Source organism: Delphinapterus leucas, chromosome 1 (genome assembly GCF_059928025.1).
Source record: "Delphinapterus leucas isolate spDelLeu-1000000601 "Yukka" chromosome 1, BTC_Dleu_Yukka2, whole genome shotgun sequence".
Lineage (NCBI taxonomy): Eukaryota > Metazoa > Chordata > Mammalia > Artiodactyla > Monodontidae > Delphinapterus > Delphinapterus leucas.
The window spans coordinates 6,237,738-6,250,987 of record NC_143129.1 but is presented as its reverse complement, the minus strand read 5'-3'; the positions used below and the strand labels follow the sequence as shown (position 1 = coordinate 6,250,987).

The 13,250-nt window shown below is 44.2% G+C and overlaps 1 protein-coding gene across 6 annotated transcripts in view; it reads right to left on the bottom strand.

Annotated features, from left to right (window-relative positions):
* Window positions 1–13,250, bottom strand: part of KLHL12 (kelch like family member 12) — a 32,366-nt gene that overhangs the window by 1,923 nt on the left and 17,193 nt on the right. For all 6 annotated transcript variants that reach the window (XM_022561938.3, XM_022561935.3, XM_022561937.3 and 3 more), the window contains 5 exons: window positions 11,075–11,224; window positions 8,788–8,902; window positions 1,630–1,736; window positions 639–834; window positions 46–204 (listed from right to left, as the gene is read on the bottom strand). In XM_022561938.3, coding sequence (XP_022417646.2) covers window positions 46–204; window positions 639–834; window positions 1,630–1,736; window positions 8,788–8,902; window positions 11,075–11,224 — 727 coding nt within the window. The remainder of the gene's footprint in view (window positions 1–45; window positions 205–638; window positions 835–1,629; window positions 1,737–8,787; window positions 8,903–11,074; window positions 11,225–13,250) is intronic.

The following is a 13,250-nucleotide window of genomic DNA, read 5'->3' as shown; positions in this document are numbered from 1 at the left end:
CGAGGCTGCCGCCCATCAGTTCTCCCCGCGTCCCAGCCCGCACACCTAGGCAGTAGATGACCCCGCTGGCCACCACGAGGCCTGCGCCTTCCCGGGCCGTCTGCATGTCTCCCAGCATGCTCCACTGGTCGATGTTTGGGTCATACCGCTCCATACTGGTGTGACGCCTGCTTCCGTCAAAGCCCCCAGAGACATAGATCATATCTGCTCAGAATGAACAAGTCACAGCTATTAGAGAACGAGAGCCTTCTAGTAACTCTTTTCTCTACAAATCTCCCACAACTCTTTCCAATGTTTGGGGGCAAAAACAAGTGTTTTTTTAAGGGATAAGTCAAGTAAGTCCTTTTTAAGGAGGACAGCACAATCGAGACATGTAAAAAGAATGGGGTAAGACGGAATCTTCAGAAACATTCCAAGACTAGATGGGAATTTGCAAAAATACAACTAGTGCCAATTCCCCACTGAGCACACTGGAACTTGATTTACCAACTCTGTTGTCAGCGTTGAAACACCCATGAGTATTTCTGAAAGCAGAAAGGCGTATCTGATCTTACCAGTAGCCTCCACATTTCATAGAGAGGTATGAACCCCGATCCAGCCACCCCAAAATGCAAACACTGCCCTGTGCACCAGCCTACCTCCTAAGGTGGTGGCTCCAGCCAGGCCTCGTCGGACATTCATAGGGGCCACAGAATACCAGACCCCATCTTCGTCTGCTGTGTAGTCTAGACACTCCACTGAGCTGAGGCGGGAACGGCCATCATAGCCGCCAATCACGTAGATCCGGTCGTGGAGGGACACTGAGGCTACGTAGCGTCTCTTCCGAGTGATGCTCTAGGATTCAGGAGGGAAGAGGTGCCTCTTGTCATTTCAGTCATGCCAGTCTTAGGCCTCACCTTTTGCTGTCCTTCCTGTGTTTATCTGTGCACCTCTGCTTCTTCACCTGTCACTGTGAAGCCTTCTGAGCAGAGGTTCATCTGCTGTCTGGATGAAAACCTCTTGCTTGTTGTGATGCTCTTACAGATTAAAGCCTTCTGTACATTTGCCTCCTTCCAAGGCTTCCAAAGGACCTAATGTCCTTCTGTTATCCAGTATCCGATTCCTCTCTATTCCATAAGGCACTGGGCTAAAGACCGGTATCCTTCCATAAAGCAGAAAGCTATTACCACAGTGCTATCTAAGGGCCAGGACCTGAAGACCCGAAAAGTTACGAGAAATGATCAAAAGATTTCCAAGTGTTCTCAGAATTACTATTGTTCATTCAGCACTGAAACAGAGACACACCAAAGGAGAGAGAGACAAACTTCCAAGTTCCACTGGATGCCAGTTCAGCTTAGCACAGTTTAACACAGTGTTCAGGTTAACAGGGCACGAGGGTAGCACCCTGCGAGTTGCACAGGCAGCTTGGGAAGGCGCGGGAATGGTGGCGGCCAGCTGAGTGTAACTTGGCACAGGGTCATTAATATTTCTTATGTCTAATTAGTCAATAACTAACTACTGAAACTAACTGCTGTAAGGAACACGATGCTGTTACTAGGCTTTTCTACTCTAAGGGCTGGATCAGTTATGATCTGGAGCCAGGGACTGCATTTAAGCTCTTTCCCCAGGCTTGGTTCCACCACTACTTACTGGCAAAAAGCTCCACTCCTGAGTCTTGGGGTCATACTTCTCCACCACGTCGATGGGAGACTGCTGGCTTCCGAAGCCCCCGACCACCAGAAGCACTTCGTTGGCTCCTGAGGACAAGGGAGAAGGAGAGAGGTCACTTCCCCATCGCTGCTGGGTAACTCCTCACAGGGAAGGAGAAGGAGAAACAGGGCTAGGATACCTTGTTCTCTGCAGCCCAGAGAAGCCATCTGGAATAGGAGATTCATCATAAGGCTGCCTAACAGGAAATTATTTCTTCCTGAGAACCTGAATCTCTGAAATTTGAATTTCTGGACAACATTAAAACTCCGGAAGGCAAGCGTGAACACACCCTACACCATTTCAACCCATCTAGACAACTCTGGCTGATTTCACAACAGGCTCCAAGTGCAGGCTGGAGGCTGGAGGAGCTCTCTCTGCCCTTCTCACCCCGTAAAACTCAAAAGGGGAGTTTTTTTGCCATGGCAAAGAATGCTCTCCTAACCTTGTCCCCCAAAAGTTGAGAGTTGTGGCTTAGGAACCAAATGATAGATTAAAAAAATCTTTTCCATGACTTTTATTTTTCCAAATTAGCCAACTGTACGACCACATTCCCTGCTAATTCGTCAAAACTGCCAGGTAATCATAAGACTAGACTTTTAAAGGGAGTCTTGTTCTCTGCTATTTTCCCAAACAAGACATTTTGATAGCTTTTGTGTCGTCCCCTTTCCTCTAAGGACTTATTTGGATAATCTTATTCTGATAATACTTCTTTTGAGGAAATCCCCCGTGTATTGTGCTACTGGAGAGAACACTTAGCTGGCGCATTTAGGGAAATGCAGTCCCCAGGAGGGCATTTTGTTGACCTGGACTTGAAAGAGCAAATGCAGTACCTTTAAACTGACAAGGAATACAGACAAGCCCCTAATGAAGTCACGGCTCTGACAGTCATCCACAGCTGCTATGACCATCAGGGGAAAGCTCACATACCGCTTCAGAACACTCAGCAGGAAGCACGCCACCATCACTTACGAAGTATTCTCGCCAAAAAACTGAGGCTGAATCTTGAATCTTATCAAGCGTCTAGTCTAACCACCAGTTTACAGGAAATATAGGGGACAGAAGAATGTGTTAAATGAGACTACCTGGATGCAGTCAACAAAATCTAGACTGTGGGAAATTCTACAGGTTTCTTTAACAGATAAATTGCAAAGGGAAACCAAAGCAGGAGGGAAAAAACTATGGATTAAAAGAGACTAAAGAGGACTTCCCTGGTGGCGCAGCGGTTAAGAATCTGCCTACCAATGCAGGGGACACGGGTTCAAACCCTGGTCCAGGAAGATCCCACATGCCACAGAGCAACTAAGCCCGTGCGCCACAACTACTGAGCCCACGTGCCACAACTACTGAAGCCTGTGCGCCTAGAGCACGGGCTCCGCCACAAGAGAAGCCATCGCGATGAGAAGCCCACGCACCGCAACGAGAAGCCCACGCACCACAACGAAGACTAGCCCCAGCTCGCCGCAACCAGAGAAAGCTCACGCGCAGCAACGAAGACCCAACACAGCCAAAAATAAATAAATGAAGCCCAACAAAAAATATGTGGAAAAAAATAGTTTCAAAATAAAATAAAAGAGACAAAAGAGTGCTATGAACTCAGTGCAATGTGTGGGCCTTGTCTGGATCCTGATTGGAGCAACTGAAGTATAAAAAACAAAGAAAAATCAATTACGGGAAAACTGAGGAAGTGTGTATGTGTACTTGATATCTGATGAAGACAAATACTTGGCTGTGTGTTTCTTATCTTTTAGAGATACATACAAAAGCATAATATATATGGATGGAAGTTTATCCTGTCTGGGATTTGCTTCAAAATACGTAGGCTACGAGTTGATAATTGTTGAAACTGGACAATAGGTATGGGGGAAATCCTTATATTATTCTGTTTTTATACATGTTTGAAATTTTTCTTAAACCCACACATAAAGCACGGACTTTAACCTCCCCCTCTGAGAGGGCACCTGTCTGTGAACTTGCCAAATAAAGTACGTGGCCCCTTCTCCAACGTGAGCAGCCATCTTCTTTTAGAAAACAAAGCATTTGAACAAAGGGCCCTTTTGTATGATGCAGATTTTATTTCTGAAATCCCTCCAAGCTGGGGCAGGCCAGGGCCTGCGTTGGCAGCACTTCCCCGCCATCTGCCCCTTTCTCCCCCTCTGACTTGAGCAGAGGAGGTGAGACAGTGATGAGTCCCGAAAGCTCCCACAACAACCGAGGGGATTTTCTATGCTTCGCACATTAAAAAAAATACCATTGATTTTCAGCTTTAATTTCAAACTCTGGAGGACCAATAGCACTCCCGTTGGCTCCAGGCTTCTCAGTAAACGTCCTGGTAACCTGCATCCACAGAGGAACGTGGGCAGGGTGTCAGCGTGAGTCGCTCAGCGACTTATGGCTCTGAACCCTGGGGCTCCTAGACCACTAGAGGCTGGGGTGTCTGAACCTCTCTGCAAGGAAGGCCTATTTTCATTACTTTCCCTGAAAGATCCTGTGTTTTGAAAGACTGCCTGCCACGTGAGTTTAAGTGGTTAACTTCCCCACTGCGGCCGGAGTTCATGTCAGTGCCAACAGAGCTTTTGATAAGGACGAAAGGGCCAGTGTTTTAACACTGAAAACGTGTAATTTTAGTCAATTCTGATGTCTGTTTAGCCTGTGTAGCTTTTTCTAGCACAAAAATGATTTTCTTTTAAAAAGTTTAAAAAATAACTCAAGGGCTAGTATGACTGTCACCCTCAGTCACGTTACCCACCCTTTGGTTAAAAAGATTTAAGGATATTATGTCTTGTGATTATAAAACATATAATATATAAAATACATTTTCACTGTTAAAAAGCTTAAAAAGAAAATGTTATGAAAAAATTTATCTATAATTCCACAATACAAAGACACAGCAAAACATAAGATTATTTCCTTCCAGCTTTGTTTCTAAATGTTTATAAAACATAAATGGGACCATATTGTAGTGCGTCCTGTTTTTATTTCATTTTCTCAAAATATTAACAAAATCCTTTAATATATGATTTTAATATTCTTAGGCATTTCAGGAGTTCATGATTTGGGGTTACAAATAATCACATATAATCCTATGATAAACATCCTTGAATATGAAACTTTTCCCAGTCATTTTCTTAACACAGTAATGGGAGGGCTGTCTAGTGAAGAACATGAACCTTAAAGAAGTCTTTGGATCTATATTATAAGATACTGAGGTTGAAACAAATTCCATTCCCACCAACACTCTAAAGGCGCCAATCCATTCTACTCTCTGTAGCACTGGTATTGTCTTTTTATTCTTTGATACTTTGGTAGGCAAAAAAATTGTATTTATTGTTTTAACTCTTGCCTTAGCACTGCTAAGACTTTATAACTACTTCGGCTGAATCTCGCCCCTTTTATTTCGCAGGACTCCGCTTCTATGAGCCGTACACTCAAGTCTCTAGTGTTTCTTTCTTGCGTGCATTTTTATGAGCTGTTTGCATGCAAACGACTTTAACCTTTTGCTGTGGCTGCAGATTTATTTTCCTGATTTGTCTTACAATGTCGTACATGATTTTTATTTAGTCAAGTACACTGGCCTTTTCTTTTGCAACTTCTTCTATTGCTTTGTGCCTAGAAAGTCTTCCTCCCTCAGAGGAACTCCTAGGGTTTCACTGTCTTTAGACCCTCAGCTGGGACCACTACTCCAGCAGACTTACTAATGTGAGAAAGAGCCAGGGGAAGGGCTGACCAGAAGGAAGCCTGTTTGTTCTCTGCCAAGGAATGGGGCACTTGCCAAGTTAGATTTTTATCTTTACGATGAGGAAAATGTGTCTAAAACACCTGGTAAGAGCAGTGTGAAAAGGCACATTACTCACACGGAGGCCTCCCAACAGTGCCAGTCACTTTTTTTTGGGGGGGGAGGGGAACGTGTGTGCGCTGGGGTGTTTTGTTGGAGGAAAGTGCAGACAGGCTGCAGGACTGCTAAGAACAGGTTCAGGGACCGACATTTCCACGTGCTCAGAAAAGAAGCCAGTGACAAAGTAGGAACTACAATTTCTATTACATCTTTTATGAGAGAGTAATGGGTAAGATTAACAATTAAAACAAAATCCCCACACATTATTTGGCATGCTATTTTTCCTCAGCTGTATATTTAATTTCCTTATGCTGTATGCAGAGAGCCATCATCCTGGTAACTGACTTAGCAACCTCTATGAATAGTGACGGGTAGAGGACAGGATGGCTGGAACAATTTACTTCTAAGGTACTAACGTGGAGATGCTAAATTAAGAATCTCGTAGGGAACAGTTTCATTATTTCCTTCCTAGAACTTTTGAAAAAATGACCTCAAAACTATGAGGGCATGTAGAATCATATTCTAATCCCTCAAGGTCAGGACAATAAGCAAGTTCTCTGAGCAAGTAGGAGCTTTCTGCTGCCTGTTCAAAGAAAAGCAGGAAATGCACTCTAAAGAACCTTCTGGGTTTGGTGGTTCACACAAATTTTTATTGGACTTAGTTCGATTTAACAAGCAATTATGTACTGGTTGGGACACTTCTGGCTCTACAAGAAAGAAACACATCTTCTGTATTGGAAAGAACTCTAGTGGCTGAATTTAACTCCTTTCATATGCCGAAGAAGAAATGGTAATCCAGAGAAGCTGAAGGACTTGTCCAAGTTCAAACAGCACATTAGCAGACTAACAGAACCGGGAGGAAAACATCAAAGTAAGCGAAATGTCTTACCTCCTAGTGCCAGATTCTTTCCTCTACATCACCGGCTCACCTGCTACTTACAGAACATATATTTGTTATCTTCTCTGTCAGCTTATGGTAATAACACGGAGGTATAGAAACAAAACACTAGTAGTTAATATTCCCCCGCAATCTCACTTTATTAAAGGTTTAGTGTTTATCCTGTATACATATCGTTTGTTTATGCTCAGGCAAACACACATATGTAGGAGGTTTTGCTTCCTTCTTTTCCCCCACTCAGCGTACACAATTAATCTTACGTGTATCTGACTCAATGCTTTTAACAGTTTCGTGACATTCCATGGTACAGCTGTGCTATAATTCAGTCAACCATTAATCCCCCTTTACTTGGCATTCAGCTTGTATTCATTTTTTTCTGGATATTAGCAATTTATAGTAAACGTTCTTATGCATATGTCTTTCCTCATATGTGCTTATTTCTGTACTGACACGCTGTTTCTACAGTACAGATTCCCGGAGGCGGGACACACAGGGTGTGCCCATTTTAAACTCCAGTGACTACCTTGTTCTAATCTGTGGTTCCAGACCTCCTAGTGGAGCATCTTTTAAGCGCACGGTGTTCCCTCACGCGTCCTCCTCTGTGTGCTACCTGTGCGCCTCCCGTGCCGCCTTCTGTGGGGTCACTGCTCTTTTTCTTGTTGATACATATGGGTTCTTTTTACAGCAGAAATGTTAACCTTTTGTCATACATATTGAGTATATTTTCTCCCAGTCCCCGTCTTTTGACTTTACGTCTTTTGCCATCAATTTAAAAAAAAAACAAAACCCCCCAAAAAACTGATGCAGTCAAGTGACCTTGAAGAGTTCTAGGTTTCTCTGTTTTAGTTAAAAAAGGGGAGTAGAGAGAAGGGAGGTTGCTCTCTCATGGATACAGAATCTCAGTTTTGTAAGATGAGAAGAGTTTTGGATACGGGTTGTACAACCGTGTGAATGTATTTAACACCGCTGATCTGTACACTTAAAATGGAGAAGATGGTAAATTTTATGTTATGTATATTTTACCACAATTAAAAATAGAAAAAAAAGGCTCCCACCCAGAAGTTAATCAAATAATTTTCGTATAATTTCTTCTAATATTTTCATGATTTTTCACTTAGCCCTTCAATCTTTAAAAAAAAATTTCCTTTTGTATTTTTTCCATTTATCTTGTGTTGATTACATATCTCTGTATATAACAAGCGATACAGATCACATTTTGTCATCTCCCAGGAATTAACAGAACAGTATCCCTTTAAAAACAACAGTAACAAAAAGTAGTATCTCTGGGTGGTGGAATTATGGATGACTCATTTATTTATTTTTTGCTTCTCTGTATTTCCAAAACTTCTACATATATGTACTACTTATGCGATTAAAAAACGAGATAAATCATCATTCTACTTAAATCTATCAATGAAAGGCTTAATTATCAATTAACACCTTAGCACACATAAGTCCACAGTCAGATAAGAGCAAAAATAGGAAGATACCGCCCCATATACACAGAGTAATTTATAACCTATGAAATGCTATTACATACAGTATCTAGGATCCTGGGACAGTGAAATGGAAGTGACGTTAACATTTGAGCACAGATTACATGCCAGCTGCAATGTCAGGCATCTTACATGCGTGATGTCATTGGGCCTCCACAACAACCAGTGTGATAAGACATTAGCGTCCTCATTTCAGAGGCGGAAGCATTGGCTCAGACAAGTGGATACCCTGCCCAGGCTCACAACCAGCCAGTCACTGGCTGGGCTGGGATCTGAACCCAGGTCTGTCTGCTGACATGACAGCCTCCGCGCACAGCACTCACGTGTGCCGAGAGCCGTTCTCAGCCTTTCACTTGCTCTTCACGACAACCTTCAAGGGAGGAGCTATGATGGCCCCCATTTTACAGATGAGGCAACTGACACAGAGAGGCTGAGTTTCCTGCCGAACACCTGGCAAGTGGTAAATGGGGACCTGCACCCAACCCACAGTCTGGCTTGAGTCCAGGCCCTTGACCACTGCATGCCGTTGCCTCTGACCACCCTGGACTCCTCTGCAGTTCACCACGCTGCTGCTTCCCCTTCCTCTTCACGTGGAGAAGGGCAGGGGTGGGGGAAGCGGACCACTTACTCACTACATGGCATTTGAGAGATTTCTAATTCACAGGCTCCAAATATACTGAAATAATAGTGATAACTTATGTTGCATAATACTTGACAATTTATGAAGTGCTTTCACACACTTTATCTCATGTAATCCTCCAAAGAGTTATGTGAAATAGAAGGGAAGATATCCTTGGTTTACAGGAAAGAAAGCTCCGGGTGGTAAAGGGACTTGTACAAATTGACACAGTTAATACAAGAGGCCAGCTTACCTAGACGTGCCCTTGTCCTGGGTCCCTGCATCTGACTGCGCAGCTCAGGCCTCAGATGAAACTTCTTTGCTTCGTCGACGAGGTCCCTGCACTGTAAACTACAGCGGATGAAAGGCTGAAATACAGCAGGTAGGAGAGTGAGCTGCAGGACCACCTCTAATAAAAGCATAAATGGCACATATAAAGAATTAAATTCTTAACACGGAAAACCAGTTTCCAAAGCCCTGTGGTTCCAGGAGGGCTGCTGGTAATAATTATGCTATGGGCTTCCGGAATGATTAAAAAAAGATGTTTTGAATAGATGTTACATGATTCAAAGGTATGTGTGGGGTATGTGAGTGGGCTATTAAGGAAGAAATTACAAACAGGAGGCAAAGAATTTGAGATGTGACACTAAGTACCGGCATCTTTTCTAATGCAAACGACTGCAAAGCTGTGTCTGTAATTAACTTCCAAAGAGACCAGGGTTGGGCCAGAAGCAGGAGCACATGCGCCGCCCGTCTGGGCCTCACCTACACATTACAAATCAGCGGCCCCCAGGGTAGCGTCCAGGTAACGCGCATGGTGAAGGTCAGAAAACGCACCACCGAGATCTCAGGCTGGAGAAACACTTATAAACAAACACGATATGATCCAAGTTGATATTATTGGGTTGACCAAAAAGTTCGTTCGGTTTTCTCCTAAGCTGGCTCTAGTAGCACTTAGCTGACTTTAACTTCATTCAAAACAATATTTTTAGATTGTATTGTGACAGCTGTCATAGCGTGCATTAAAAAACACTTATCAAAATCGGTGAATTTTTCTGTAGCCATTTTAATACTGAAGATGGAAGAAAAAAAAGCAACATTCTTGGCATATTATGCTTTATTATTTCAAGAAAGGTTAAAAACGCAACTGAAACGCAGAAAAAGATTTGTGTAGTGTATGGAGAAGGTGCTGTGACTGATCAAATGTGTCAAAAGTGGCTTGCGAAGTTTCGTGCTGGAGATTTCTCACTGGACGATGCTCCACGGTCTGGGAGACCAGTTGATAGTGATCAAATCGAGACATTCATTGAGAAAATCAACGTTATACCACGCGGGAGGCAACCGACGTACTGAAAATATCCAAGTCAAGCACTGAAAATCATTTGCAGCAGCCTGGTTACGTGAATTGCTTTGATGTCTGGGCTCAGTATTAAGTGGAAAAAAACCTTCTTGACCGTATTACCGCAAGCGACTCTCTACTGAAAGGTAACAAAAATGTTCCGTTTTTAAATTGTGACGGACGATGAAAAGTGGATAGTGTACAACAATGTGGAACGGAAGAGATCGTGGGGCAAGCGAAATGAAGCACCACCAGCCACACCAGAGGCCGGTCTTCATCCAAAGAAGGTGATGCTGTGTATATGGTGGGATTGGAAGGGAGCCCTCTATGATGAGCTCCTTCCGGAAAGCGAAATGATTAATTTCAACAAGTACTGCTCCCAGTTAGACCAACTGAAAGCAGCACTCGATGAAAAGCATCCAGAATTAGTCAACAGAAGACACGTAATCTTTCATCAGGATGACGCAAGACTGCATTTTTCTTTGATGACCAGGCAAAAACTGTTACAGCTTGGCTGGGAAGTTCTGATTCACCTGCCAGACATTGTACCTTCGGATCTCCACTTATTTCGGTCTTTACAAAATTCTCTTAATGGAAAAAATTCCAATTCCCTGGAATACTGTAAAATGCACCTGGAACAGTTCTTTGCTCAAAAATATAAAAAGTTTTGGGAAGATGGAATTATGAAGTTGCCTGAAAAACGGGAGAAGGTAGTGGAACAAAACGGTGAATACGTCTTTCAATAAAGTTCTTGGTGAAAATGAAAAATGTGTCTTTTATTTTTACTTAAAAACTGAAGGAAACTTTTGGCCAACCCAATAAATGCATCAAACTCCTTTCATGCTGGCCTCACCAGAAGTCAAAAATAGACTAGGTAAGCAAAGCATCTTTTCCAAGGCAATTTGGAACAATTTCTGTTTAACAGAGAAGGGGACAAAATTTATCATCCGATGTTGCTTATGCAAAACACTGAGGAGCACGTAAAATGAAAAGACAACAAAGCACAAAATTAAATTAAGCCATAGACTTTCATTTCTGCCAGGAGACTGACCGGCCAAGCGACCGCCTGCAGACTCCCCGCCCCAGGCCCCCCGGGGACATGCTTCCCAGGACGCTCGTGCCTCCTCTGAGGTGACCAGTTCTGAGTTCACGACACGAAGCTACAAGAGACGCCCACAGCCCTGGGTCCTGTGTGGCTCACCTCGGCATCTATGACATCCGTGATGTACCTGGGCGTCAGCAGGGGCATACGGACGTACTGCAGCAGGTCCGGCAGAGACTCTTCCCGCCCCTCCCTGGCGTGCTTCACCCAGTTGATGACGGCCTCGAAAACCGGCTCTTCAGAATCCACCTGTGAGTGCGTGACCACATGGTGGGGCTGCTCTGTAATCTCGCTTCCCTTCCCTTCCCGCCCCATTCCCGCCACCGTTATTTCCCATCTCCCAGAAATGAGTAGGCTCTCGGGAAAACAATCGTTTCAGACACAACTTGCTGATATCATGAGGAGAGTTATAGTCAGATTCGGTGGAAAAAACCTAAGAGAGAGAGTACCTAATAGACCATCAGTCACAAATCGGCTTTAAATTCAGAATTTTCCCCATTCCTGACTTTTTTTCTGGTCATTTCTGAAACTTCAGCAGGGGAAGGGGGAATCTGCTGCCCTATTTGAAACTGGCTCTTTTTTTTTTTTTTTTAATTTTATTTTTATTTTTGGCTGTGTTGGGTCTTTGTTGCTGCACGCGGGCTTTCTCTAGTTGTGGCGAGTGGAGGGCTAGGCTTCGTTGCGGTGCGTGGGCTTCTCATCGCAGTGGCTTCTCTTGTTGAGGAGCACGGGCTCTAGGCACACGGGCTTCAGTTGTTGTGGCACGCGGGCTCAGCAGTTGTGGCTCGCGGGATCTAAAGCACAGGCTCAGTAGTTGTGGCACATGGGATTAGCTGCTCCGCGGCATGTGGGATCTTCCCGGACCAGGGGTCGAACCCGTGACCCCTGCATCGGCAGCCTGATTCTTAACCACTGCGCCACCAGGGAAGCCCCCGAAACTGGCTCCTAAAATAACTTATATTCATAGGTGTTGTCTAAGGACCTCCATGCTCACTCTCGGACCCCTCAGCCAAGGCTGTGAGCAGGAACTTCCCTTACGGCATCGTAAAGAGTGCAGGGTCTTCAAAGCACCGTCAATTAGTATTTGAGCAACTACTCTGTATTAGGCACCGTGCTATTTGAGATGACACATATAATTAATCATTTGGTGAACTCAGGTCTAAGCTACATATGACAGACTGGATAAGGCACATCCTAGAAAACCTACATTACACATGTCCCTGGATAAGTACAAGGTACAGTAACACCTAGTACCTCCCCGAGACTGACACCTGAGGACTAGGCCTGTGTCCCTCCATCAGCCTCTGGAGTGTGTCTGTTCTGAGATAACTTTCAGAGTGTGACAGTGCCCAAAGACATCACTCTGTGGACTTCTCTCAAGAACTGAAAATACAGAAAATGTTTCAGAATGTTCATTCATTTGATGGATTTACCAAACACCTACTAGTGCCAGGATACAACGGTGAACAAATCAGACATGAACCTTCCTCTTAAGTGGGGAGATAATTGTTAAATCAGAAAAACGAACAATCCCATTCCGTCATTATGTACCACCTAGGAAAAGTACAGGGGCTATGAGACAGAATAACACGAGATTTCTTCATTTAGGCTGACGGGACAGGGAATGCCTCCCTGCAGGAGCAACAGGTTTAAACCTGATGGAAGAGTAGCAGTTAGCCTCAGGGCAGACAGAAAGCACTTGGAAAAGCCCTACAACTGCACCGTCCAACACAGTAGCCATGAGCCACATGTGCTATTTACATCTACATTAATTAAAATGAAGTTAAATTAAAAATTCAGCTTCGGGAATTCCCTGGCGGTCCAGTGGTTAGGACTCCACGCTTCCATTGCAGGGAGCACAGGTTCGATCCCTGGTCGGGGAACTAAGATCCCGAAAGCTGTGAGGTGCGGCTAAAATACCCCCCAAAACCCCCAAAGTCTGTCCTTAATAGCAATGAACGTGGCCAAAAGAAAAAAAAAAAAAAATTCAGCTTCTTAGCCACACTGGCCACATTTCAAGCTAGTGGCCAGTGAACTGGACAGCACAGACACAGGTCCTTTCCACCTTCACAGAACTATCTATTGGACAGCTTGGGAAACGACAGAGGCTGGTGTGGCAGAATGAATGAGGGAGGGGACGAGAAAGGTCAAGCTGGAGAAGTAAACAGAGCATCAGGAGACTGGATTTCACTCTAAACCGTTAACAGGCTTCAAGCAGGCCAGTGTTGGGCCACACTGATGTCTGGTAAAGATTACTCCGAGAGCCACGGGAGGG